The sequence below is a fragment of the Thamnophis sirtalis genome, unplaced genomic scaffold, assembly GCF_051295495.1.
Source record: "Thamnophis sirtalis isolate CommonGarterSnake01/CBP01778 unplaced genomic scaffold, rThaSir2_p1.2 scaffold_1, whole genome shotgun sequence".
NCBI lineage: Eukaryota > Metazoa > Chordata > Lepidosauria > Squamata > Natricidae > Thamnophis > Thamnophis sirtalis.
Genome location: NW_028261381.1, coordinates 150,442,058 through 150,467,991, shown reverse-complemented (window position 1 = coordinate 150,467,991; position 25,934 = coordinate 150,442,058). Strand labels below are relative to the sequence as shown.

The following is a 25,934-nucleotide window of genomic DNA, read 5'->3' as shown; positions in this document are numbered from 1 at the left end:
GCTGGGCTCCCATGTTGGCTTGTTTTACAGGCGTTGATTGGCAGAAGGTTGACAGTGATGGGCAGGCGCCCTTTCCATGGAAACGGAGGGGCAGCCAATCTGGCGAGGCCAATCGCAGCAAATAAGAAGCAGAAAAGGCGACGACGGCGAAGAATGTGCGGTGGGGGGGTGTCGTTGGTTGGGGGCATCTGGGGGCTTTCCCCATCCCTCCTCCCTCCCTCCTCCCTCGCTTCTTTCCCTTCTCCTCCTCCTCACATACATTATCCTCCTCCCTCCCTCCCTCCCAAACTTCAGGCTACCGCAGGGAGCGCGGGCCATTCTGCTTCCCAGCGCCCGAGCGCAGCACGCGTGCGACGGCTGCGGCTGCGGCTGTAGCTGCTGCTGTTAAAGGTTCTCCAAGCGACCCCCTGAAGCGCGGCGGGAAGAGCAGGGCAGAATTAGAAATAAACATTAAAAAAGCAAGGCGAGAGCGGCATTTGTCTTCAGCTTGGAGAGCCGCATCGCCGCCGCCGCCTTGCTGGTGCAGGAGGAGAAGAACGAAGAATCGGCTCAGCTCCGCCGCAGCTCCAGTTCAAGGCGACAAGAGGCGGGCGCCGAAGTCCAGGAGCCCGGCATTGAGGGCCCGAAGCTCTCGAGTAGCCTGAGCCGCGACGGACAAGAGGCGACTCGGCCCAGGAACCCGGCCCCGCCCGCCCGTCTCCATGTTTCAGCTGCCGATCCTCAACTTCAGTCCGCAGCAAGTGGCCGGGGTGTGCGAGACCCTGGAGGAGAGCGGCGACGTGGAGCGCCTGGGGCGCTTCCTGTGGTCGCTGCCGGTGGCGCCGGCGGCGTGCGAGGCGCTCAACCGGAACGAGTCAGTGCTCCGCGCGCGCGCCATCGTGGCCTTCCACGGCGGCAACTACCGCGAGCTCTACCACATTCTGGAAAGCCACAAGTTCCCCAAGGAGTCGCACGCCAAGCTCCAGGCCCTCTGGCTCGAGGCTCACTACCAGGAGGCCGAGAAGCTCCGCGGCCGGCCCCTGGGCCCCGTCGACAAGTACCGCGTGCGCAAGAAGTTCCCGTTGCCCCGCACCATCTGGGACGGCGAGCAGAAGACGCACTGCTTCAAGGAGCGCACCCGGCACCTGCTCCGCGAATGGTACCTGCAGGACCCTTACCCCAACCCCAGCAAAAAGCGCGAGCTGGCCCAGGCCACGGGACTCACCCCCACGCAAGTGGGCAACTGGTTCAAAAACCGGCGCCAAAGGGACCGGGCCGCCGCCGCCAAGAACAGGTCAGTAGGGTAGCTGAGAGCCGGGGCGCAGGAGGAAGGCGAACGGGGAAGGGAGGGCAGCTTAGCTCTGCCCAGGCTTTCTGTGCTGGCCGATTCACACAACAGCCGCGTTCTAAACCTGGGTCAGCCGTGCGATTGTTGAATGTCAAGGAACGCGCCATACCCTGAGAAAGAAATCTGTGTCCTCACTTGATGGACTGCTTGGCACTGCTCGTGAAACCCACTGAATCTAAGCCTTTTCCAGCCTCCTTTTAGGCTAGTCTCTCCTGTGATGGAGACCCCAGTGAGACCAGCCAAAACGATTTGATTTGCAAATATGATCAGTTTTCTATTTACACATTCGGTGAGGGTTTCTGGTTTCTGTGAGTCCTGCTCCAGAATACACATGTTTGGGACCTGGTTGTAATCCTAAGAATATTTATCTGGAGGAAAGACTATACTCCTAAAGTCTTAAATCAGAATTCAGAGGAATATTCTGCACCCTTGTGATATTACTATGATTACCTAGCAAACTCAGTCAGTCAGTCAGATGTTTGGACTGGATTTTGCGTTTTTGACCACCCATTCAGTCCTTCTTCAGGGATAGGGATAGGCAGATTTGTTGTTTAAATTATTACTGTTGTTGTTATTTGCCCAAGGTACTACAGGAAAAGGATGCGAGGAGATGGCTTAGGCTCCCTTCTATCATGCTCATAACATAAATTGATGTCTGTTTTTTTGATGTTGAAGCTTAACTTTTACGATATAGCTGCCAACATGGAATCAGAAAGTTTGACTTTTCAAGAATAGTTTCAGTTCAAGGAAATATGGTCAGTTGTAGCCTCTGGTATTTTACAGTCATTATTTTTGAAAATCACAAAGACAAATGTGCTTGACAATCACAACTTTTCACTGTTGACATATATGCAGGAGTAACCATTCTAGCTGCATGCAATTCATTTATTTTTGAAGTAAATTTTATTAATTTTAAATGTCATTTTATTTCCTACTGTATTTAATTTAACGAAGAATTTTTAAAAAGAATTTTCAGATGTAAATATTCCCCAACAGGGAGACATGAGTTACAGGTTAACATATTGCTATTTGCTTACTTTTAACAATTAAATATCAACTATCCATGGGATGAATATAAAAAACCTGAGAATTAATGAAATTCTAAGTAAGTATATAATGGTAGTTATTTTTATATATAATATTTTAAGGCAATGATTTGACATAGTAGAATTCCATTCTGAAACATCTTTTAGCAGCAGGTGAAGAGATGCAGTTAAAAAATGCAAAACAATTTTTTTAATTAATTGAAAATTCAAAGAAATTATGGCAATGGTGTAACATACAATTTTAAAGTCCAATGAAACAAAACATTTGCAATTATAATTTTTATAGTTATAATTTTCTTTGACATTTTTCATTTCTACTATTTATCCAAAATATACTTTGAACAAAAGTAAAAACTGAAATGTAAAACATATATGGGATTCCAACTTAACTTGATTTTATTAAAATGTGGCTTACTTAGGTTTAGGGTACAATTTTGCATTTTGTTAGACAAATAAAGCCTTATGACATACCATGTATATTCAACTGCAGCAAAACTGACTACCAAGAGAATTAAAAATGATTATATTGTATGTTTTAAAGCTTTTTATTTAAACGGCTTCAGTATAAGGCGTACACCTTTCTTGTGAAGCCAAATTATCATCCTTTGTTCCATTTCTGTGAAGATAGGTTGCCGCTAGGTTATGCCCTTTTGGAAGAATATTAACTATAATGGTTTGTAGAATGTAGGGGAGAATGTATGTGGCTATATGATAAAATACTTTAAGATATGCATGCCTTCATAGGAATAAATAAGGAATAAACCAAGAAGGAAAAATGTGCTTTAAATGAAAGCCTTGCTCTAGTAGAAGAGAATTTCTGATCCATTTAGGCATGTTAATTAGCACAAATGACCTCTATTTTTCAGTAGGCAAACAATGGATCCCCATTCATGACTCTGTTGTGTCAAAGTGCAGGAATGTAAAACAATTTGGTCCTATTGACTTCCACAATACTCAGCTTAAATCCATGAGGCATGATACGCAGCTAGGGGCTATACTAAAATACTATTTTTTCCTATATACTTCCTGGAGAAATTCCCTTTTAATCAGAAGTTTACTTGTGCAATATGAATTTTTCCAGCATTCCTCTTTGGAATCAGGTTTAAGTGGAATCTGACATGTAAGTGATCACAAGGACAAAATATATGAGAAAATTAATTTGACATAATACCATCATTTAAATATGAATGTTCATTAAGATGATTAATAAGAATTAGCTTATTAATTTGTAAAAGAACTGGGTAATCAAATATCCTTGAGTTTAGCATTTCCCAAAGTGCAGTTTTAAGTAGCAGGTACATGATTTCCTTAAATTTTTTAAGACCACAAACCGTGAGTGAAGCAAAACTATAATGAAGGCTTAGATATTTGGTGTGGTTAGGATACAGTTAGGACAGAGATGAGGACAGACAAAGAATACAGCATAGGTAATCATTTCCATAATTTGTCCTGACCTGTAATTAAAATAAAATATTTTCTGTTTGAAAGTAAAACTAAAATGGGTTATTTTCAGTCTATTGAAAATATGTTCAGAAAATAGCCTTTCTTTTTCTATGTGTGTTCAGATTTTATAAGTATAATGAATATAACTAAATGTTATGTAAAATAAGAGGGAGTATAACAATAAGAGTTTAGAAGGGTTATTTGTACAATTGATGGGCAAGATCATGTCATAGGAAGAGGTAACTGAAAGACAGTATTTTTACAGTAGAAAAAATGTCTTCTTAAACTCATATACACCCACATCCCAGTTCAATTTTCATTTAAATAGTTGGAACTGAACTGGGAAGATAAACAATAGTTTGAATAAAGAATGAAAAACATAATGACTTCAGATAAGATGATAAGGTGTATTTTTATTTATCAGTATAATCCAGAATAGATTTGGAAAATGTAATTTCAGGAAAAAATTACTCAATCAAATTCTATTTGTGGTATTCTATTATTATTTGACAGTATAAATGTGGATATTGTTTTCACTCTCATTGTCTACTTCTGCTAGATTTGTATTGTTATCTTCTTTGTTCTAAAAACAGTAGTCAGGCATAACAGCAATTAGAGCTTGATAAAAGTGTGAGAATGAGGTATATTTTTAAAAAGGTGTTTCACATTTTTTGAGTAGCATACCTATTCCTCAGCCATATCTATAACTTGAAGTTTTGTTAATACTGAATTTACATCTGGAGTAACTGTTACTTAGAAAAGGAAAAGAAGGCATATATATTTAAGTATGTTCTCGTGGGACATGTGTAGCAATTGGCATAACAAAAAAGTATCATATTGTAACAGGTCTCAAAATGATTTTTTCATATTTCTTCATATATCTTATAATAAACCTTCTAGATATTCTAGATATTACTGACTTTCTAGTAAAACCATATAATTATATTCATATATAACCATAGCCATATAATTTATTTATATAATTATATAATGATAAAAGAAGAGGTTGTAAAACAAAGCATTTCTAGTAAAATCATTTCTATAAAGTGAGAAATGCCTTATAAAAAGAAACAGCCAAGATATTATGACATTACTATAAATACCAGTACAATGCAACAAACATAACTTATATCCTTTGAAGATATAATATAAATATTTGGAGAGAATCATCTAATTCTTAGAATAGCATAGCAGATATTGTAAAATGGTTAGATGGGTGAAGTATTTGAAAATTAGGTGAGGAGAGGAAATTTAATTCTTTATCTGTGATGTGTTTTAACACATATATAGAGATCTACATCCCCTGATTGATCCACAGGTCTTAAAATGATAAATAAGCATTCCTCCCATCAATTTCTCATATCCACATAAATCTCACTTACAAAGTAGACAACAGGGTAAGGCATAGAGAGTGGATAGACTGTTGAAGTTTATTGTTGATGGGCAATTTAACCTGGGGTGGATTTGAGGGTTATATTTGCCTTCTTAATTATCTGCATATGGCACCTGGACCACAAATTGAGAGTGAGCATGGTATAGTAGTTAAAATATTGGAAAAAGATTGGGGACACCCACCCAGGTTCTACTTCACCCTCAACCAAAAAGGCTCACTAGATGAATAACTTTGGGCTAATTGTTCTTTCTCTACTATCTCAGAGAACTATTGTGGGGAAAGAAATAAGAGAAGGAAGATAGAAGTATGCTGCCTCAATCTCCTGAATGAAAGACAGAACACAGAATATAAATAAAATATATAGTGTAGTTTAAACACACAGTTGTGTCAACCATATTCTATCTTCAATGTCCTCTAAGTTACAATAGCTTCTTATTTAGGACATTGTACCATCACTGCTATTGAAATAAATTCAGCTATTATTCCAGTCATCTGCATAGTAGAGGTGTACTATCTTCTCTCTTGCCTTCAATGGCAAATTGATTTGATCCAGTCTTGTGGGTAAATAATAAATAGGGAGGGAGGAGAGAGGGTAGTTAATAGATTTCTATGCTCAGCAATTTATTTGTAATAGACGAGAGCTATACTTAGCCAGAGAAGCCTACAAAAATATTCTCTGTATTATTTATACCCTTCCTCTGATTCTCAGACCTATCCAAACTCTAAATGAAGAAATTCTCTTTTGCTATCTTGGCCACAGATATATTTATTTTTCATATAATGATTCATTTTTGGTCTATTCAAAACTTCCTCTAGAAGGAGAGAAATAAGAGTTTAATATCACTAAGACACTTCCTTATATAAGGAATATGGTCTGTCTTGCTTTGAAGTTAAGAGATTCAGTAGATGTTAGCTAGGGTAGAGATTAAAAGTGAGAAGGCAGAGAAAATGAACATTGATAATAGACAGAACTGTATTGTGTAAGAGAAACTGGTGTGGGGAAAATGTGGCAGAATATAAAGATATTTTGTGATGCAAAGATAAGTTGATACATTGGTGAGATTGTTTTGTTAATGAGGTCTGTAAGGGGCATTAAGCACTATAAGAAACTGTATGTATATGGGATTCCAATAATGACTAGCAAGTATTAGAAGTGTAGAAAATACTCTCTTCCCAAAACAAACATCCAAGGACCTTAGCTGGAAACACTATTTACAATGGGCCACTCCCCATCATTGAGTTAAAGTGCTATCCATCCACCCTTGAGTTGGCATTTAACAACATCAGAATAACAACTACTGACCCTGGCGTCAATCCCTATTGTACTTTATTGTATCTGTTCCTAGGCGCTGCCAAATGATGCTGTCCTGATTTGAGGGTGCCAGTCATAATAGGATTAGTGACTGGAATGTTTTGCTTTGGTCCACTTTCAGCATCTCATCAGCCAGTGGGAGAACCATCCATCATTTATGGCACTATAGCAAAAAACCATTCAGTATTGTCCAACTCTTGATGACTTTATAGGGAATTGCTGTCCATGCTATCCTGTCAAGCACAGCTTCTTTCAGTTTTTGAATGTTCATCTTTTTTAATCATAACAAAGATATATGGTGGCTTATTTGGGGATTCTGGATTGTTTTCTCCCTGTCCCCCACAACCAGTCATCTTATTTGATCATCAATCCAGTAAAATAAAATGAAGGATCTGGGGAAACACCAGTGTGATATTAGTTGCAGAAGGAAGAAACCAAATCCTGATATAATTGTTCAACTGGCTGGGTCTGATAGAGAAAAATAATTAAAACCAACTAGCTGCTGGGCAATCAAGAGTGGACAAAGGAAGAATTAAAGTGGGCAGATATAGGGAAACTGCAAATAGGCAAACAAAACCCATTTCAACATCCTTCATTCTTCTCTGGAGGGAGGAAATGCAGGGATGCTGCATCTTAAAGATACATTTCAGGGTATTAACTGTACTAAAATTGAGTTCATGTAAATGAGGCATTCTTATTCCTGGATTAAAATAGTAGAACTACTAATAACTTCGTTATTTTTGAGGGTGCCAGGAGACAAGTTAACTGTCAGAAATATGGGGGGAACTGACAGGTATGGGACCCTAGAAGACAAAGTGATGGTGGAGACTGGGAGTTGGGAGAGAAATGACTAGTAAAGACTGATTAGTGACCTAAATCAAGCCCGATAGCTGTGCCTCCCAATGCTTATAGTGCACATCTTCACCTCCACAAAACATTATCTTTATCTTCAATGGTCCCAAACCATTACAGGTTTAACACAACTTAACCGTGGTGGCATAATGTTGGCTTAAGAGGGAAAACGCTGCATGTACTACTAATGAAAATGTAAGACTTCCTGCTGATGAGGTTAATGTCATGAACCTAAAGGAGAACAACTGGCGTTGTCAAGCTATGATTATGTCATTGTAAGTGCATCTGGGATTCAGCCAAAAACAAATTAGGTGATTCATTAAAACATTTTATTTGGTCTTCAATCTGTTTTCCTTGACCTGGACTTTATATTACCTCGGAGTGTGAGTATGCCTGCGGGGGTGGGGGACGGCCAGGCATTTAAGTCACTATTGACTCCCGATGACTGTCTGGACAAGTCCCCCCGCAGTTTTCTTAGCAAGGTTTTTCAGAAATGTTTTTCAATGCCGGTTTTCTAGGGCTGAGAGGCATGACTGACCCAAGATCACTTTGCACCTAAAAAGGGATTAGAACTCAGCCTCCTGATTTCTAGCCTGATGCCTTATTCACTACATCAAACTGACTCTCCTACTTATTATCAGGTATATTTTCAGACTATCCCTGGAAAATCATGTCGCAAATATATACTGAGAGCAATTGGGAATACTTCATGAAATATTTCCAAAGTGTGATCAGGAATTAAGATGTAAAAAAAAAACTTTTGTTATGAAATGTGGCTGTTATGTTAATATGCAAAGTTGATTTATACCGGCTGCTTGCTGCCATGATGAGAAATGCTAGTATAAAACAACTGTGTATATTGTCATCATAGCCTCATTCCATAACAAAACCTTTTTTCTTATTCAGGGAATAAGATAGATTACATGTTGCTAGAAATGTTGACACTTTTCAAAGTTTATTATTAATCAAACATCAAAATATTTCTTATATTTTTTTCAAATTCCTGAAATTTGATGTAATTTTACAATGTTTTACTTTACTAAGATGAATATTGTTTTATGTAGCAATAGCACTTAGACGTATATATTTCTTCATAATTCTTTATAGCACTCTCTAAGCGGTTTACAGAGACAACATTTGGGTCCTTGTTTTACAGGCCCTAACAATTGGAGTCCTTATTTTATAGACCTTGGAAGGGTGGAATGCAGTGTTGACCTTGAGTTGGTCACAATCAAACTCCTGGCAGTTGGCAGAATTGGCCTGCAATACTGCATTCTAACCACTGAGCCACCATAGCTGGAATTGTTATTTGGACTGCAATTGATTTCAAAAGGAATCAATATTTAGAATTCATAAATGATTGCAATATTTGTAGTAAATTAATGATTAAAGCTTCATATTGAACAGAAAGAGACAAAAGGGAAAGGCGTCAAAATGTAGTTGTGTGGAATCTTAATATTTTACACTATCTTTATGTTTATTCCAAAATCCTATTGTGTCCAATAGACCAGCGTCTAAGATAGATATAACATGCCAGCTTTTATTATACATGTGCTCATTCAGTAACCTGAGGGCCATAGATACCTCCCATCCATTGGGATGCTCCTTGCCCCATCTGACTTATGATTATTTTTTTAGGCACTAAAAAAGGGGAAGCACATATATTTCCTAATCAAAAGGCTTCCAGGATGATGATTATCTCCAGGGCTAGTTGCTGCAAAGGCCAAAATATATCATATTCGTCTCTATTTCACTATGCCAAAAAACACTGTGTAAATAGCAGTTCCAAGCCAGCCTTATCCCACCAATAGTTAATCAGACTTAGATCTAATTAATAGTCAGATAGGAACCATAGGAAATCTGAGGAGTAGGATCAAGCAATACTTTTTAAAAAGAAATCTCCAAAGAAGCAGTGGCAAAGTATTTTCTTAATGTTGCCAAGAAAGCTACACTGATGGGTACTGGGAGTCATTGAGACTGACTGTTTGACAATAAAAAATATACATTTTGTCTATAACCTCTATATGCGAGACAAAGAATTCAGGGAAGGTATTGGACCTTTGTGCTGGAAATAAGTTTCTGCAGCCTCTTCTCTGTAGCTGCACCATGTTTGGGATTATATTGCGTCTTTCATTAAGAGGGGAGATGCTGTAGAGGCTTGTCTTAAGATTGGGGGGAGGGTTGTTATGATTTTGTAGAAACCTTGAAGGCAGAATGATGCTAAGTAGGCTAAATGGTACAGATGCTCAGACAGCAGTTGGTGAGGGAAGGGGAGAATTTGGGTGAGGGGGCAATGCAGAAAAGGAGCTGCTCTTTGGACTTTTCAACATGGACGGATTGTCATCAAAATTATATCTGAGTACTGAAATGAGCAGACAAAATCAATATGTTTCATTCAACACAAAGTGATTAGTGAAGACATAATGGCGGAAGACAAAACAATATCGGAGTCTTTCTCACTCAATCCATGCTGTTGATTTCAAGGAGAAACAACAATGGAGGGAAACAATAACGTTGACATGGTTTTGAGTGCAATATATTCCAATTTGGGGGTGGGTGGTTGTCTTTATTCGGCCCCGAATCCGAATACCGGCGCAGAATTCCGTGGCCCGGAAGTGGGGCAGAATCAATACTGGGGAGCGGGATTCGTAAGGCAGAAGCAGGGAAAGGCCGGGCGGACAGCGGGCTGCCCTTCGTGGCGACGGCCGCTTGAGTCACGACCGTTTCTCTTCTCCTTTCCCCCCTCGCAGGCTCCAGCAACAGGGACTCTCCTCGCAGGGTGCGGGGCGGTCGCTGCCGTCGGAGGAAGAGAGCGCGGGCGAACCGCCGCTCGGCGCCGCCGCCAGCCCCGCCGCCAGCCTCTCCAGTAAAGCCGCCGCTTCCTCGGCCATCTCCATCACCTCCAGTGATAGTGAATGCGATCTGTGAGCAGCAGAAGGAAGGCTTCGCCGAACTTGCGTGGAGTACAGCGCGGAGTTCGCGGACAACGAAGGTTGGGGGGGACGGGACCTGGCGAGGACGCAGCGGCACCCCGAGGGTGGCCCTCGAGCCTTCTGGCTCACCGCCGTCAGCCCTTTGCCTTGCCCGCACTCCGGGGTCTCTGCGTCTGAGAAACTCCCGGCAAAAAGACACAGCCCGACCAGGCCCTGCCGAAAGAAAGACTCCGAAGCCTTCAATTCTTCGAGCAGGAGCCATTGGAACGTGTGGAGTCAAACATCAGGCCTAGAAAAAGTGACACCTGCCTCGCCTACTGCCATCTTTTAATTTCCCTCTGGAGTATCCGATTGCAAAGACAGTGATTTTTGTTTATTTTGTTTTTAGTTTGGTTTTTTTTATATATATATATATTATATAAATATAAATATTTTATATAATGTTTATTGAGTTATTTAAATTGCTCCGTTGGTAGATTGTCTTATTTGGTGACCATAATCATTATTAATATTATTGTTATATTATAATGGGGCGGTGCCTATGTGAATAGCTACTGTATTTCATTTCCTCCATTTGTGGAGCGTGTGCAGCATCTGGTATTGTATGGAGAAAGAAGGGCAGTCAGAAAATGGAAGGAACAAATGAAACCAGTATAATAATATATTCGGTGAGCAAAATAAATTCTGCTATTCCTTTCATCGTGTTAAAAAATTCTTAATCTTGGAAAGAACAGGTATTGAGATACCTAGGTAAGTAAACATGTGAGAAAGGCAGCTAAGAACAATACCTGGCAAGGGGATTTGCAAAACAGTGGGTTGCATTTCAATTTACTTTACTCATGATTAATTGTCTCATTGGGGCCATTTAATTAATTCTATTATGGATTCATTCAATGCAAAATTATATACTAACTATAGGGACTGGCTTTGCAGAAAAACAGCCATCCTACAATGTGGACCAGTTCATTCACTTGTTCTGTTGAGCACACAGCAGTAGATAGTAGGTCTTTTTCCCATTTAAGCAACATTGTTCACTTCAGTTTAGTGGCTTATGAGTTCAAAGTTCATTTATAAAGAAAATTATTGCTCGGTGCTCATTACTGAGTCCTCCCTGCCACTGCCCAGGATTTTATGATTTAGGGATAAAATGATCTTACCAGCCAGATTGAACCAGAGATAAAGGAAGGGAAGAAAAGAGAGGGGACAGAAATGCATTTACATTAAAAAAAAACCAAAGCTAAGTAAATCTTTTAGCATCCTGGACAGAGGCTACAATCCATTTTAGCACATTACTTGCAATAAGCCCCCTTAAGTCAATAGGATATTCAACTTCTGAGTAATCGTGCCTAGGTTTGGACTATATATCTTTTTTTTTTTTGCAGAAAGGAAAGGGGTAGATGTAATGATAGTCTTTTCACTTTCAGATTCCTAAATCCCAATTATATGAAGTAGTCATTAAGAGCAGGGTTACAAAATTAATCCTTCTAAATACTATAAAATATAATCCCTTATCTTTTCAGTATGGAAAATGATACAGAATTGCAGCTGTACTTCATTTTCTATAATAACTTTATAATAGCATGGCTATTGACAAAAAAAATGTAAACCTGGCCAATATCAGGATCCAGGTATTACCTGTTAATATTTCAGGATTTAATAGGTATAAACCTGAAAAATGCATGGACCACTTTAAAAATATACTGTAAAAACATGGTATACAATATGATTTACTGTATATTCCCTTCTACTTAGCAGAATTAATACTACATTGTATTTCATGCCTCAATAGTTTTTCTGCGTACTAACTGCACAAGATCAGTCCAGAGAAGGGTACAATCGTATGACAGTGGGATCCTAGGTATATGTACTCAAGAAAAGGAAATGCAACTCACCCTGAAATAGGTAAGTGTAGGATTGCATCATTACTTGTGTCTTTGAACTATTGTAACTTCTTCCATGTAAGGGTACACAAAATAGGGCTGTACCATCAGATACAAAGCATCCATCTTTAAAATCAAGCTTTTAGTTTCATTCAAAGATAAAGCACGTTGCTGCCCCCATTGCCCACCCCACAAATTATTCTGGCTAATGTTAAAAAGTGATGCTGGTTTTATTGTATTTCTATTCTGTTACTTTTCCTCTCCACCTTGGAATTAAACTTTCATTTAGGTGGAACCTGAGTGTCTCCACCCAGGCTATGTTCTGATGCTGTGGTTCTTTATTGGAACAAGGGGCTGATTCTATAACCCATACCAGAGTCTTTTAATAAAAGAGCACATTTGTGAGTGGTTAGATATTTACCTAAGTTCACGACTCCATTGAGAAAAAACTCCTCCATATTTTTTTTAATCTGCTGTGGGTCGACTGAGAGGGGCAGTCAGGTAGGGACTCTGCAAATGCTTGCCTGGCTTGTTGGGTGGATCCCCCCACATGTCTAACAAGCCCAGATTTGGTGGAAGAAAGCAAAAGGCCTTTAGCAGAAGCACCAGCTAAGCTGCTTTAGTGTGTATGGGTTTTCTCCTTCCCCAGCCAAAGGGATTTTATACCATTACAGAGTTTGAGCACTGATCTTTAAATCACTTGAGCTGTGCTGTTTCAGTCTTGTTTTTCTGGGTTGTTGTTTGGGTTTTTTTTTTCTCTTTTTAAATAAGCTGATTTATTTTTGCTGGGAAAAGACAGGGAAGAAATGATAGGCAGGGTACAGAGTCTGGTCTTTTAGAGATGTTACTGCAAAGCTATTGCTTAGAAGGCAGTGTTGTATATTCTAATATTCCCACACTTACTTGGAAATAAACTCCATTATTATTCAGACGTTTCAATTCTGTTTCTGGGGACTGAATTGCAGTATCACTCATATTCTACTACTGCCAGTAAAAGGCTTCAGGCCAGCTAAAACGGGTGTAGGCTGGTTGCCCATATATCAGTCAGAACATCTCTTTTCTTTTTAATTTAAAGAAAACAGAAGGAAGGAAGCTGGGAGACCCCCTCTGAGAACTGATTACTAGGGTAGTGAGTTGTATTGGGTGCAACTGTGTTCATCTTTGACTAAATAGCAGGTAGCGTTACCTTGCATACTTGGCTGTCCAGATAAGCTGCAGCATCCTGTATATAAAGGAACGTTTAAGTTCTCTGTTTGGAATGAATCTTCAGAATCTCTTGTCTTAAAATCACATCTTATGTAAGGCAATATTGAAATATCTGTTGGGAGTGGACAGGGAAAATGCTGAGGAATCTACTTAGTGACACCTAGTAATAAAAATAATTTGTAATATATTAAAGAATGCAATATATCATATCATATCATCCATTTATTATAATACAAACTTTAAATTATTTATTTATCTGAAGTTAAGCCAGGTTTATTCCCTTAAAAGATCTCTTACTGAACATTTCATCCAACTCTCTCATGGCCAATGAAAGAGATCTAATGTTTCAGAATATAAACCAATATAAACAAAATATAAAATATAAAAGTGGGGTTTTCTTTTAGGCATTACATCTGTCTATATTGTTGAATCATTCTACTATTCAAAGAGCAGAATCTAGTTGCAATTCAACTTAATTTATTGTAATGCTAAAGTAATTACTTTCTTTCGGGATACAATTCAGTTAGTATGTAATCCAGTTTGTTCTAATTCTGATCCAAAGCTGATAAATAAGAATAATCCTGTGAAATACATATATAATTCTGAATAGGATAATAATTCCTTTGCTTGCCTTTTAATACATACAGAATAATGCACTGTCCAACCTAGCTGATCCTTTTGGTAAACTAATTGCTAAATGTAAAATCAACACACTCTCTGGGAAAATCTCATTGTGAGTGGGAAGATCCCTAGCAGATCTTGGATTCTAGCCAAGTGGCTTTGGCATTAAGGTGAATGTAGACTAATGTATTGATCTCTGCCTTTTCTACTTAACGAGCTCCTACTGAATCTGGGTTTGAAGATCAAGAATAGAGTATTTCTCACAAACATTGGAAGCAAGATACTGCCAAAACTTTCCTCTTTCCACTGTTCATAGCAGAGAAGGCAGTTTTGTCAACATTCTTTGTTATATAGTCAAAAGCAAGGAGTTGGAATCAGAGACATCGAAGTGCATATTAAACCTGCCTCAAAATGTTGCGGCATGGAACACTTTTGTTTGGCATCCTGTGACCTTCTCTGGAACACCCTATAACAATCCCATCCCTCCCTTTTTTCAGGCTTCACTTCCCCAACATCAGTCAGCATGTTTACCCATCCCTAAGGTGCATCTTCCTGATTTAAGATTCCTCATCCTAATAATTTGTTTATACAGTTGCCCTTGCTCCAACTTTTAAATGGTTCCCCTTTGTTTACAGTGGACACTGTTTGACTACACTAGAAATCTCATTAGTAACTCCTTGACTGATCTCAAAACAGCTAAGCAGGTGAAAGTTTCCTTATCCATGCTTGGATAAGAAAACACCAGGAAACTCCATTTTATTTTATATATAAATGATCTATAATTTGTAATTTCATATTGTATGCTAAACAAGGGAGCTGAAAAGATATTCCAGAAGATGGCAGGAGGAACTCACTTCCATGTTGTTATGAAAAATACATGTCCATTGAGGTATCAGATATTGGGAGATTACTACTTACAGTAGATGCAGAGGTAATTCTTTGCATAGCCCTTTACTAATACTTTCCCTGTCTATGTACACTTCAACAATAGTGGGACTGCGATTCTCAGAATGTTTACCCCATGCTAGCTACTTGTTCAGTGAGCTGCAGTCTCGGGATCTTTGGAAGAGACCAAGTTGGAAAAGCTATTCTGTTGCCTGGTATAAGAGAAGATTTTAAAGAACCATTTGCTTCATCTGGAGGTAAGAAGTTGAAATGTACAATAACGAGGAGGTCAAAGACTGTTGCTGCTCTGACTGAAGGACTGGAGTATTAGGGGTGGACCTGCTCACTCTTTACCAACATTCCCCCACCTGGTGTTTAAGGGGATATATAAATATCCTTGCTGCTGAAGAATGTCACATCTGTGAAGAGGTGTGTATGTGGCGGGGGGCTTTGTTTCCCTCATTCTTTGAATGGGGCACAGGTTTGTCTGGGTTAAAATGATGGAGCACGTTGACTTGATTTGAAATGGATTGCCATGATCAATATATGATACTAAAATTAGAATGAAAGGATGAAATAGTCCATTCTGGCAGCCTAAAAACACCTGAATGCTGCATGCATCAAATTGCACAGGAAAATGCACAGAGACCTTCCTTGAGCAGAAAGAAGACGGGAATTTGTTATTTACATTAAACAAAGCAAGGTTTGCCAAAAGTCTGCCTTGGCCTGTCTCTCTTTAGCCAAACAAAGAGGAAAATATTGTATCAAAAGTAACTTGAATAGGGAGGGAGGAGAAGTGAAACAGCTTTTCCCCTCTATTCAACCAGTTGAATACTTCCGTTTCTTTTGAGAAGGAGAGCAAGCTCTAGCCATGCCTGAATGGGAAAGTCTTGTAAGCTGGTAGGGAGGCTGTCAAACAGCTCAGGGTAATAAGCACTAATGAGAGGGTTTGCAGTTCTCCCTGGGACAAAAGGGGCCTGGGAGGGTTCTATCAGGATTGAATAGCCAGTACGTTTTGGGAAGAGAAGGAAGGAAGGGGGGCGGGATGAGTTAGCTGTCAATGGATAGATTTTGCAGGGAGCAAAGGGGGGAAAAAGGGAGACAGGAGTCTTGGCTTGGTGCAGCTGTGCACAGAAGCTGTTCCCCTTAACAGGCAGCCTCTTAGCCCCTTTTACCTCCTGCAGGGCAGGGCTAAAGCAGACAAAAGCAAGCTTGGGACCACCAGATAAACAAAAGGGGAAATAAATTTGGGTTAAATACACACACACATGACACACATATGCACACAGCAGTGATCCTCAAGGCAGTTAAGCAGAGACATGCAAAGGGAAAGTCAAATGAGCTCTATAGATTTAAACCAAGGTGGATTAATTTAGGATCCGAGGACTGGATAATGCTCATATTAGAAAGCAGAGGGATATCCAGAATACAAATATTCATTTCTTTTTTTTCTTATTCTTTTGCTGCTGTCACAAATTGATTCCGAACGTGGTCCCAGAGAAGTGGTTGAGCCTGGACCAAAGATTCAGAATTTGAATCCGTCCTTGTTTTGTTGGAATTATTTGGAGCCAATGACAATTGCTCAAGCCATTCTACCTCTCATGGTCATTATTGCAACCATCACAGGAATTAGGTCACATAGAAGGCAGATAGGTCAAGGGGTTTTCCTTTGCATTCTAAAAGCCACAATTTGTGTTTGTTTATTTGTCCTTCAAGAGCTGCAGATGGCATGGCTGGTCACCTGGTGTTAGCAATAGAGTGACCAGGTCTGAAATTTTAGACTATTTTTTTATTTTGGTGTGGAATTTAGGAAAACATACAAAATAACTATAGTATGTTTAAGCCAAAAATTGCAATTCAGAATACAGAAATGGCCATTTTGATTCAAATGTTTTCTAATGGATGAAATATAGCATTATTGCCATAGAAATGAAAAGAAAGTCCAATTGTTGTTGTTTTTTCAAAGTTGAAAAATATCAAACCAATTTCAGTACCAATATACTGGGTGAACTACAATATCATTAAAAGTCCACCCTACTCTCTAATAGTTTTATAACTGCTTATAATGGAGTGAAGACTCTATATTTATATTCTAATGCACATCTTGCTTATTCTGGCTTGAAATGAGCTCTAAATATATTTTAATTTCAAAACTGGTACTCTGTGTTACATTGTGTAACTTGTATATGCTCCTTTCTGTACTGTTGGATGGAGACTAACCATGGAAAAGAGAGTGAGGTGCCTATCTACTGGTTATATATTAAAATATTTTTATTTGCCTTTTAGGACAACTTAAACATTCCCATGCAATTTAAAAGTTAACATGGATTTTTGCTCTTGTTGGAAAATTGTCCAGGCTGAGGCTGAGGATAGAGAATATGGCACAGCTGAAAATAGTAACAACTATCACAAATGTTTCTTTACACAAAAACATCAATATAAAAAAAAACTGGTCAGCTTCTTTTATTTTCCAATGGTTGTAATAAACCCATTAACATATATTTTAAGGATGCCTGCTGGAATTTGTGATGAAGAATCAAATAGAGTGCTCACAATCTGCCTGCCTGGTTGCAAAACAAAACAGAGGGAGGAAAACAATTTCATGCAAGAACTGATTGAAAACATGCAAGATTTTTTTTTGATAAATAAAGAACAATCTTAATTCTGAACAGAAAAAGTTCTAGAACTTGTTTCAAAAATCCCTTCAAAAGGAGGGATTGACTGGAAATGGGTTGGGTATAAACTAAAGTGTAAATCATCCATAGTATTCTACCAAAAAACAACAAAGAAAATAGTTATCTAGTGAATCTAGGAAGCTAGATAACCTTGACATCAATATTTGGAAAAATCCTGAAAAAGATAAGCAACAGATTTGTGAGCATCTAGAAATGGACAAAGTGATTACCAAAAGCCAGCATGGGTTTTGTTAAAAACACATCATGTCAGAGAAACCTTATTGTCTTTTTTGATAAAGTGACTAAATTAGTGGAACTGGGAAACACTGTGGATATAATATACTTAGACATCAGTAAGGCATTTGACAAAGTAGACCACAACCTACTTCTTAGTAAAATAGAACAATGTGGAATAGACAGTACTGACACCAAAAAGCTTTGCAGTTGGTTGACCAACTGCGCTGGAACTACATTTACGTGAAGCGAAGCGTGCAGTGGGGCACCTCAAGCTTGTGTTTTGGGCCCAGTGCTCTTCAACATTTTCACAAATGATCTAGAAATAGAAGAGTGTATCAAATTTTCAAAAGACATCAAGTTGTGGGGAATTGAGGATAAACTCAAAATTCAGAAGAATCTTGACAGATTTGAGCATTGGGCCCTAGCTAACAGGATGAAGTTCAGTGGTGAGTAAAGTAATATCCTGTAGCTAGGCAGGAAAAATTAAATGCACAAGTATAGAATATGTAGCACCTGGTTCAACAGTAGTAACTCTGAGAGGGATCTAGGTGTCCTAGTGGACCACCGCACTTAAGTATGAGCCAGCAGTGTGCTGCAGCTGCCAAAAGAAGCCAATGCATTCCTAGGCTGCATCAACAGAGGAATAGCCTCAAGATCACTTTAAACTGCACTAGTGAGACCATAATTGGAGTACATCATCCAATTCTGGCCATCATGGTACAAAAAAGATGCTGAGACCCTAAAAAGAATGCAGAGAAGAGCAGCTAAGATGATTAAGGCTCTGCAGGATAAATTGTATGAGGAATGGTTAAGAGGACTAGGTACGTCTAGTCTAACAAAGAGAAGAATTAGGGTTATATGATAGCTGTTTCTTGTGGGGCTGCCACAGAGATGTGAGCATCAACCTGTTCTCCAAAGCACCTGAGGGTAGGACAAGAAGCAATGGGTGAAAGTTTGTTAAAGATAGATCTAACCTGCAACTAAGGAGAAAGTTAATGACAATGAAAACAATTAAACAATGAACAGCTTGTTTCCTGGATTTGTGGGTGCAGCATTGTTCTAGGTTTTCAAGAAAAGATTGAACAGTGATTTGTTTGGGATTATATAAGGCCATGACGGCGAACCTCTCTGTGGGCACACGCACCATTGCCAGCTGCTCTTCCGGATTCCATCATGTGCATGCGCACCGGCCAGCTCCTCTCTTCTAGGTTCCGGTATGCATACCCGTGTGTGTGCTCCAGTTTCGGCACTCAATACCGTAAAGCTTAACCACTCATATAAGGTCTCCTGCCGTGGGCAGAGGTTTGGACCATTCTACCATTTTTCTCCATTACACCAACTCATGTGTTTTGCAAAAGTATAGTAACAGCATAGTAATCATCATAAAAATTCGAAATGCAACATCCATCAGATATACCATATTTTTCGGAGTATAAGATGCACCAGAGTATAAGATGCACCAAGATTTTGAAGAGGCAAATTAAAAATAAAGTTTTTGTACTCTCCAGACCTCCCAAAAATGGCCCATTTTTTTTTTTGAAAAAAAGGAGATGAATAGCCTTTAGGAAGCTTATAGCATGCTTCGGGGGGGGGGGAGTGGCCCATTTTTTGCTCATTTCTGCTCTCCCCAGCCCCCAGGAGCTCTCTGAAAGCCTCCTACAGGCTCTACACAGCCATTTTGGTGAAGGGCACGGGGTTTCAGGAGGCAAAAAATGCTGTATTGAGTGTATAAGATGCACCCAGGTTTTCAGCCTCTTTTGAGGGGAAAAAGGTGTGTCTTATACTCTGAAAAATACAGTAACTAAGAACATTTTCAAGAAGGTTACCCTTCAGAAGGGTACTCCATGTTGCATGAACAGTCTAATATGAAGTATTATTATTATTTGTTGGGAAGGTTGTTGAGAAGGTGGTGGCCTTCCAGCTTCAACGGTCCTTGGAGGAAGCTAGCTATCTTGACCCCTTCCAGTCCGGCTTCAGACCTGGTTACAGCACAGAAACCGCTTTGGTCGCATTGACCGATGATCTCTGGAGAGCCAGGGATGGAGGCCATGCGTCCATCCTGGTTCTCCTTGACCTCTCGGCGGCTTTCGATACCATCGACCATGGTATCCTTCTGCGACAACTGCGGGAGGTGGGGGTGGGAGGCACTGTTTTGCAGTGGTTCTCCTCCTACCTCTCGGACAGGTCACAGTCGGTGTTGGTTGGGGGGCAGAGATCGTCCCCGAGGCCCCTAACATATGGGGTGCCGCAGGGTTCGGTCTTATCACCCCTACTATTTAACATTTACATGAAACCGCTGGGCGAGATCATTCGGAGGCACGGGATAAAATACCACCAATACGCGGACGATACTCAGCTGTATCTGTCCGCCCCGTGCCAACTCAATGAAGCGGTGGACGTGATGAGCCGGGGTCTTGAGGCCATTAAGAACTGGATGAGAGCTAACAAACTGGTACTCAACCCAGACAAGACCGAGTGGCTGTTGTGTTTTCCTCCCAACAATTTGGCCAGTGTTCCATCGCTCAGGCTGGGGGGTCAAATTTTACACCCCTCAGATAGGGTTCGCAACTTGGGAGTCCTCCTGGACCCACAGCTGACTTTCGACCATCATTTGTCGGCTGTGACCAGGGGGGCATTTGCCCAGGTTCGCCTGGTGCACCAGTTGCGACCCTACCTGAACCGGGAGGCCCTCACAACAGTCACTCGAGCCCTTGTGATCTCTAGGCTGGAATACTGCAATGTGCTCTACATGGGGTTGCCCTTGAAGAGCATCCGGCGACTTCAGCTAGTCCAGAATGCGGCCGCGTGAGTGATTGTGGGCGCACCGCGGTTCGCCCACATAACACCTATCCTCCGCGAGCTGCGCTGGCTACCTGTTGATCTCCGGGTGCGCTTCAAGGTGCTACTCACCATCCATAAATCTCTCCATGGTAGTGGATCTGAGTACTTGAGAGACTGCCTCCTGCCGATTACCTCCCTTCGACCGATTAGATCGCACAGATTAGGCCTCCTCCGAGTTCCATCCGCCAGTCAGTGCCGACTGGTGACTACGCGGAGGAGAGCCTTCTCAGTAGTAGCTCCGACCCTTTGGAACGATCTCCCCGTGGAGATTCGCACCCTCACCACCGTCCAGACCTTCCGCACAGCCCTTAGGATCTGGCTATCCCGTCAGGCCTGGGGATAAGATTCTAATTTGCCCTACCCGAATGTTGAATGAAAGTTGTGTTTTATTGTTTTATTTTTATTTATGCACTGTCTTGTGTTTTTGTTTTGCACCCCCCTTCCCATGTATTGTAAGCCGCCCTGAGTCCCCTCAGGGAAAAGGGCGGCCTATAAATCATAATAAACTACAAACTACAAGTAAACATTTGAAATTGCTCATTCTTAAGATTTCTCCTTTCCCAACCCAATTGCATTCTTTTTAAAAGTCATTATAATAATTACTACACTGTTATCAGTTTGCTGACCATTGGTAATTTGTATCAATTACAAATGGGTAATTTATTCAGAAAACTAATTCAACAGGTGTATCCAATCTGGGCCTGATTATCTATGCCTAGAGAGATCTCTGTACTAAATTATTCCATGTCCCCTTATTTTGTTGGCTCTATAACATTCTCAGAAGTCTTCTCTAACACCAGAGTTCAAAAGCATCAATACCCTTTCTACCCTGTTTCCTCTGGCTTCAAACATTTGCTTGCATAGAGTGCTATTGTTGCCTACACAATTCTGATCATTATTGATATAAATGCATCATGGCTTCCCTACAAAGTAGTCAAACTTACTTCAATGACAATCATCTGTTATTTAAATCACCTGTTTCATTAGGCCTAAAGGGGCTCCCTGTGCCATCCAGCAACCCAATTTGCATCATCCCTGAGAGACATGTTTTTCTGTTGTAAGTGGCTACAGCGTCTGCTTGCACCAATAGATCATCCCATAGAGAGTGTTCTGACCTAGGCTTCTTCAAAAAACAAGAGGCAGATTCCTGGTCCCGACAAAACCCTTTCATTAAACAAATCTGAACTGCTCTCATTCACATTCAGCAAAGGCCTGGTAAACAGTCTTTCAAAGGTGAATTTATGACCAAAGATCTTATCTAGCTTGGAAAGCTGCCACGTTTCCAAACGCAGTGTTGTGCAAGGAAAGACTTGGCACAGAGTCTCTGAGATTCATGGACAGATCTTCACACTCCTGAAACAAATGAATGAACAAACTAATGAATTGTTTCTTGCAAAAGCCCACTCCCCTTTCGCTCCTCTTTTATTTTCTATGGGAGGGGCCATTCACCGTCCACCTGTGGCTTTACTCCAAGGTTGACTCTGATTTCTCAGCTGTTCTTTTCTTCTGGCAGCTCGCGCATGCGCACACTGGGAACAGGCCCCAGCTGTTCCTCTGCCTCACTGCTGTCTACCTCCAAAGGCACTTGAGAACTGCCAACGCCTTGGCCCCATTTCTGCCTCTGATGCAGAGCCTTTGTCCGAATCTTCCCCAGCCCTCAGGAGTGGCCCATGTTCCTTGACTTACAACCACAATTGAGCCCAAAATTTATGTTGCTAAATGAGACAGTTGTTAAGTGAAGGCCCCATTTTACAATCTTTCTTGCCACTGTTATTAAGTGAATTACTGCAGTGGTTAAGTTAGTAACACGATTATTAAGTGAATCTGGCTTCCCCATTGACTTTGCTTGTCAGAAGGTCACACGAACCCAGGACATTGTGACCGTCATAAATATGAATCAGTTGCCAAGTATCCAAATATTGACCACGTGACCATGGGGATGCTACAACAGTCATAAGTATGAAAAATGGTCACAAATCATTTTTTTCAGGGCCATTATAACTTTGAATGGCCACTAAACAGATGGTTGTACGTTGAGGACTACCTGTATTGGGTGAACTGACCAATTCTAGATTGGTTTTAAAATCTTTTTTTTAAGTCCCATCAACAAACTTGTCTGTCAGTTAAATGTCCAGAAATGAAATGAAAACCTTGAAAACCTAATGCACAGCAGCAATAAATATAGGACAGCCTGTAGCTATATCAAAATCACATATAAACAGGCTCATTTTAAAAGGATATTACAAAGAACCCCTGTTATGTCAGCCTTTACATGCTGCTGTAGAGAATTTGGCCGCCACGTGTTGTAATGTGTATGTGACTTTCTGAGAGCTAGAAACAGAAATCATTGCTTGACCTGAATGTTTTGATAGAAAAGGTGAGATAAGCTTACTCATGCTCACAATAAATTAGAACGTGGCTAGCTGTTCTGACTGCACCTGACCCACATAAAGATCTTCATTCATTATTCACTAGAACCTTACTAAACTGACCTACCAGCAAGACAGATGGCAGTATATTAATGAAGGCCAGTGAGAAGACTCTCTGGAGAAGGCTCTAATGCTGGGAAAGGTGGAAGGAAAGAGATGAAGTGTGTGACCAGCACAGACCCAATTACTGTGGCACAGTTGGAAGGCCTGAAAGACCAGGTTGGGGAGAGATAGTCATAGAGAAAAATAGATCAATGTGATTGCCAGGAATCAATGTTGAATTGATGGAACACAATAGAGAATCACTAGTTATTTATTTAGCAAAATTATACAGTTAACCATGAAGTACAAACTTGAAATTATCTACACAGTTCCGAAATGATTTGGTTGGTACTCTCCATACTACTTCCTATATCTAAAAACTATGGTAACTAGATTATTTATTTATTTATTTATTTATTCATTCATACATTCATACATTCATACATTCATACATTCATACATTCATTCATACATTCATACATTCATACATTCATACATTCATTCATGCATTCATTCATTCATTCATACATTCATTCATACATTCATTCATTTGAAACACAAATAATACAAACAGTACATATACAATTGAATAAAAAAAGACAAAAGAAAAAGGGAAAAACACCTATCACAGTGCACCCTCCACCCCCTGGAGACCTTCCCCCCCCCTTATATTTCTTAGATATACAATATTTTCCAATTGTGCCCTTATACCCTCCAAAGCAGCATATATTCTTGAGTAGGTTTATTCCCTTTGCCTTCCACCAACACTGATTTTATAAAATCCCCCAATATTTCATTATAATTATTTACTTTAATCATACCTTTTTAAATTTAATTTATGTTGTTGATTTATCATTTGTTGCCATAATCAAATTTCATTATACCACTCATTTCTTTGAATATCCCAATTTCATCCCCAATATTTATCCATCACTAATCTAGCTGCCATTATCAAATTTACAATCAATTCCTTTTTTGTTTCATTTATATCCTGTTTTTCCACCAGCAACAATAATGCAATCCTCAGTGATATCTCTAGATTTACAATCAACAGTGCTCAAATTTCTCTAAACATCATGTTCCATATTTTTTGTGCACTATCACAATCCCAGCACATATGTTTATATGCTCCAACCTCTTTCTTGCACCTCCAACAAATATTTGTATATTTACCATTTATTTGATTTAATTTATGTGATGTTAGGTACCACCTCCATATCACTTTATACCCATTTTCCTTAACTCTAACTGGCATATTCTTATATACTCTTCTGTTCCAAATATTCAATTTCAATTTCAATTTCAATTTTAATGGATTTGTATGCTGCCCAATCCCGAAGGACTCCGGGTGGCTTACATAAAAACAGTTTAAAAAAATATTAAAAGAGTTTTAAAAATACAAAACAAAACGGATTAAAAAAAAGACACACCATGCACTCGATCTTAATGGGGCTGAAGCTCAATCAGAGATCAGCAGCCCCAGGCCTGCCGGAACAGCCAGGTCTTAACAGACTTTCGGAAGGCCGAGAGAGTGGGGAGGGTCTGGATCTCAGGGGGTAGATCGTTCCATAGGGCCGGGGCAGCTACAGAGAAGGCTCTCCCCCGAGGAGCCGCCAGACGACATTGTGTAGTCTACGGCACCCGGAGAAGGCCCACCCTGTGAGATCTTATTGGGCGCTGGGAGGTATGTTGCAGGAGGCGGTCACGGAGATATCCAGGTCCTAGGATATTTTTCCAGTCATTATCATTTATTTCTTCCAAATCTGATTTCCAAATTAATTTTAAACCTTTTGCCTGCTCTTCTAATTCAGTTAATATTCTATATATTTTCCCTATTCTTCCTTTCCTTGTATAGTCTTCATTAAACTCACATTCTTTTATAATCATTTCAAATTTTGTTAACTATCTTTCTTCTTAAATCTTTCTTCCACTTTTATCCATTTCTCTAATTGTATTGAATCTGGTAACTAGATTTAGATTGTTCTGCAGTTCCATTAGCCACAGCTTTGTGTTGTAGAGGTGCTGTAGTTTGTTCCAACTGAATTGGCAACAAGATTTTTAACTGAAGTCCATTTGTCAGCAATTTGTCAAAAGTAAGGATTAATCACAATTCTTGCCAAAGTCCTTTGGGTGCATTGAAGTTTTCACGCATGCATATTTGATACATTTACTAATTATATTGTTGACTTTTTACTGTTTTATTAATGGTTTTTCTCTCTGCTCTTTTTGTTTCTACTTTGGAAATATTTTATTGTCATTTAAGGTATTTTAATCATATGATAATGTATATTTGTACACACTAAATTTATATACAATGATACAGAGTATACAGTAAATATGTATGTAGCTGGAATTGGATCAGGTTTAAGTTATGGCTAAGATCCAGATCGCTATTCTTTGACAGATTCCTTCATGCAAGGAATCTGATTACCAGATATTTCAAAACAGATGAAAGGAAAAACTTTATATGTTACAGTTATGGAATTCATTGCTATCTTCCATGTGCAAGCTGGTGATAGCTACCAAGTTTGCATGGATTTAAGAGAGATTTATGAAAAGGGAGAAATCTATGTGTTATCGGGGCAGGGGGCAGGCAGACAATGACATTGGGGAAATGCTATTGCTCTCCTATCCTGCTGGGGGGGTGGATAAATTGTTCAGATAGGTAAGCCTTTCCTGACTTGGGTACCCTCCAGATGGGAGGACTCAAGCAACCCAGAATTTTTCAATCATCATGGCTGTGGCAGAAAATTCTGGGGAAGCCTGAAATATACTTTCAGTCTGATCCAATAAGCTATTCTTTTCTGATCTT

The 25,934-nt window shown here is 39.8% G+C and overlaps 1 protein-coding gene across 2 annotated transcripts; it reads left to right on the top strand.

Annotated features, from left to right (window-relative positions):
• The first annotated feature begins 78 nt into the window (after nt 1-78).
• SIX6 (SIX homeobox 6) lies at nt 79-13,285 on the top strand. Of its 2 annotated transcripts, XR_015698335.1 has the most exons (3): nt 79-1,273; nt 10,124-10,974; nt 12,096-13,285. XR_015698335.1 is itself a non-coding variant. In XM_014071845.2 (2 exons), exons 1-2 carry the CDS (start codon nt 702-704, stop codon nt 10,299-10,301), a joined length of 750 nt encoding a protein of 249 aa, XP_013927320.1. In that variant the 5' UTR covers nt 79-701; the 3' UTR covers nt 10,302-13,285. The 2 variants fall into 2 exon arrangements, 1 of the variants encoding a protein (XP_013927320.1); XM_014071845.2 differs by having other exon boundaries at nt 10,124-13,285.
• The last annotated feature ends 12,649 nt before the right edge of the window (nt 13,286-25,934 follow it).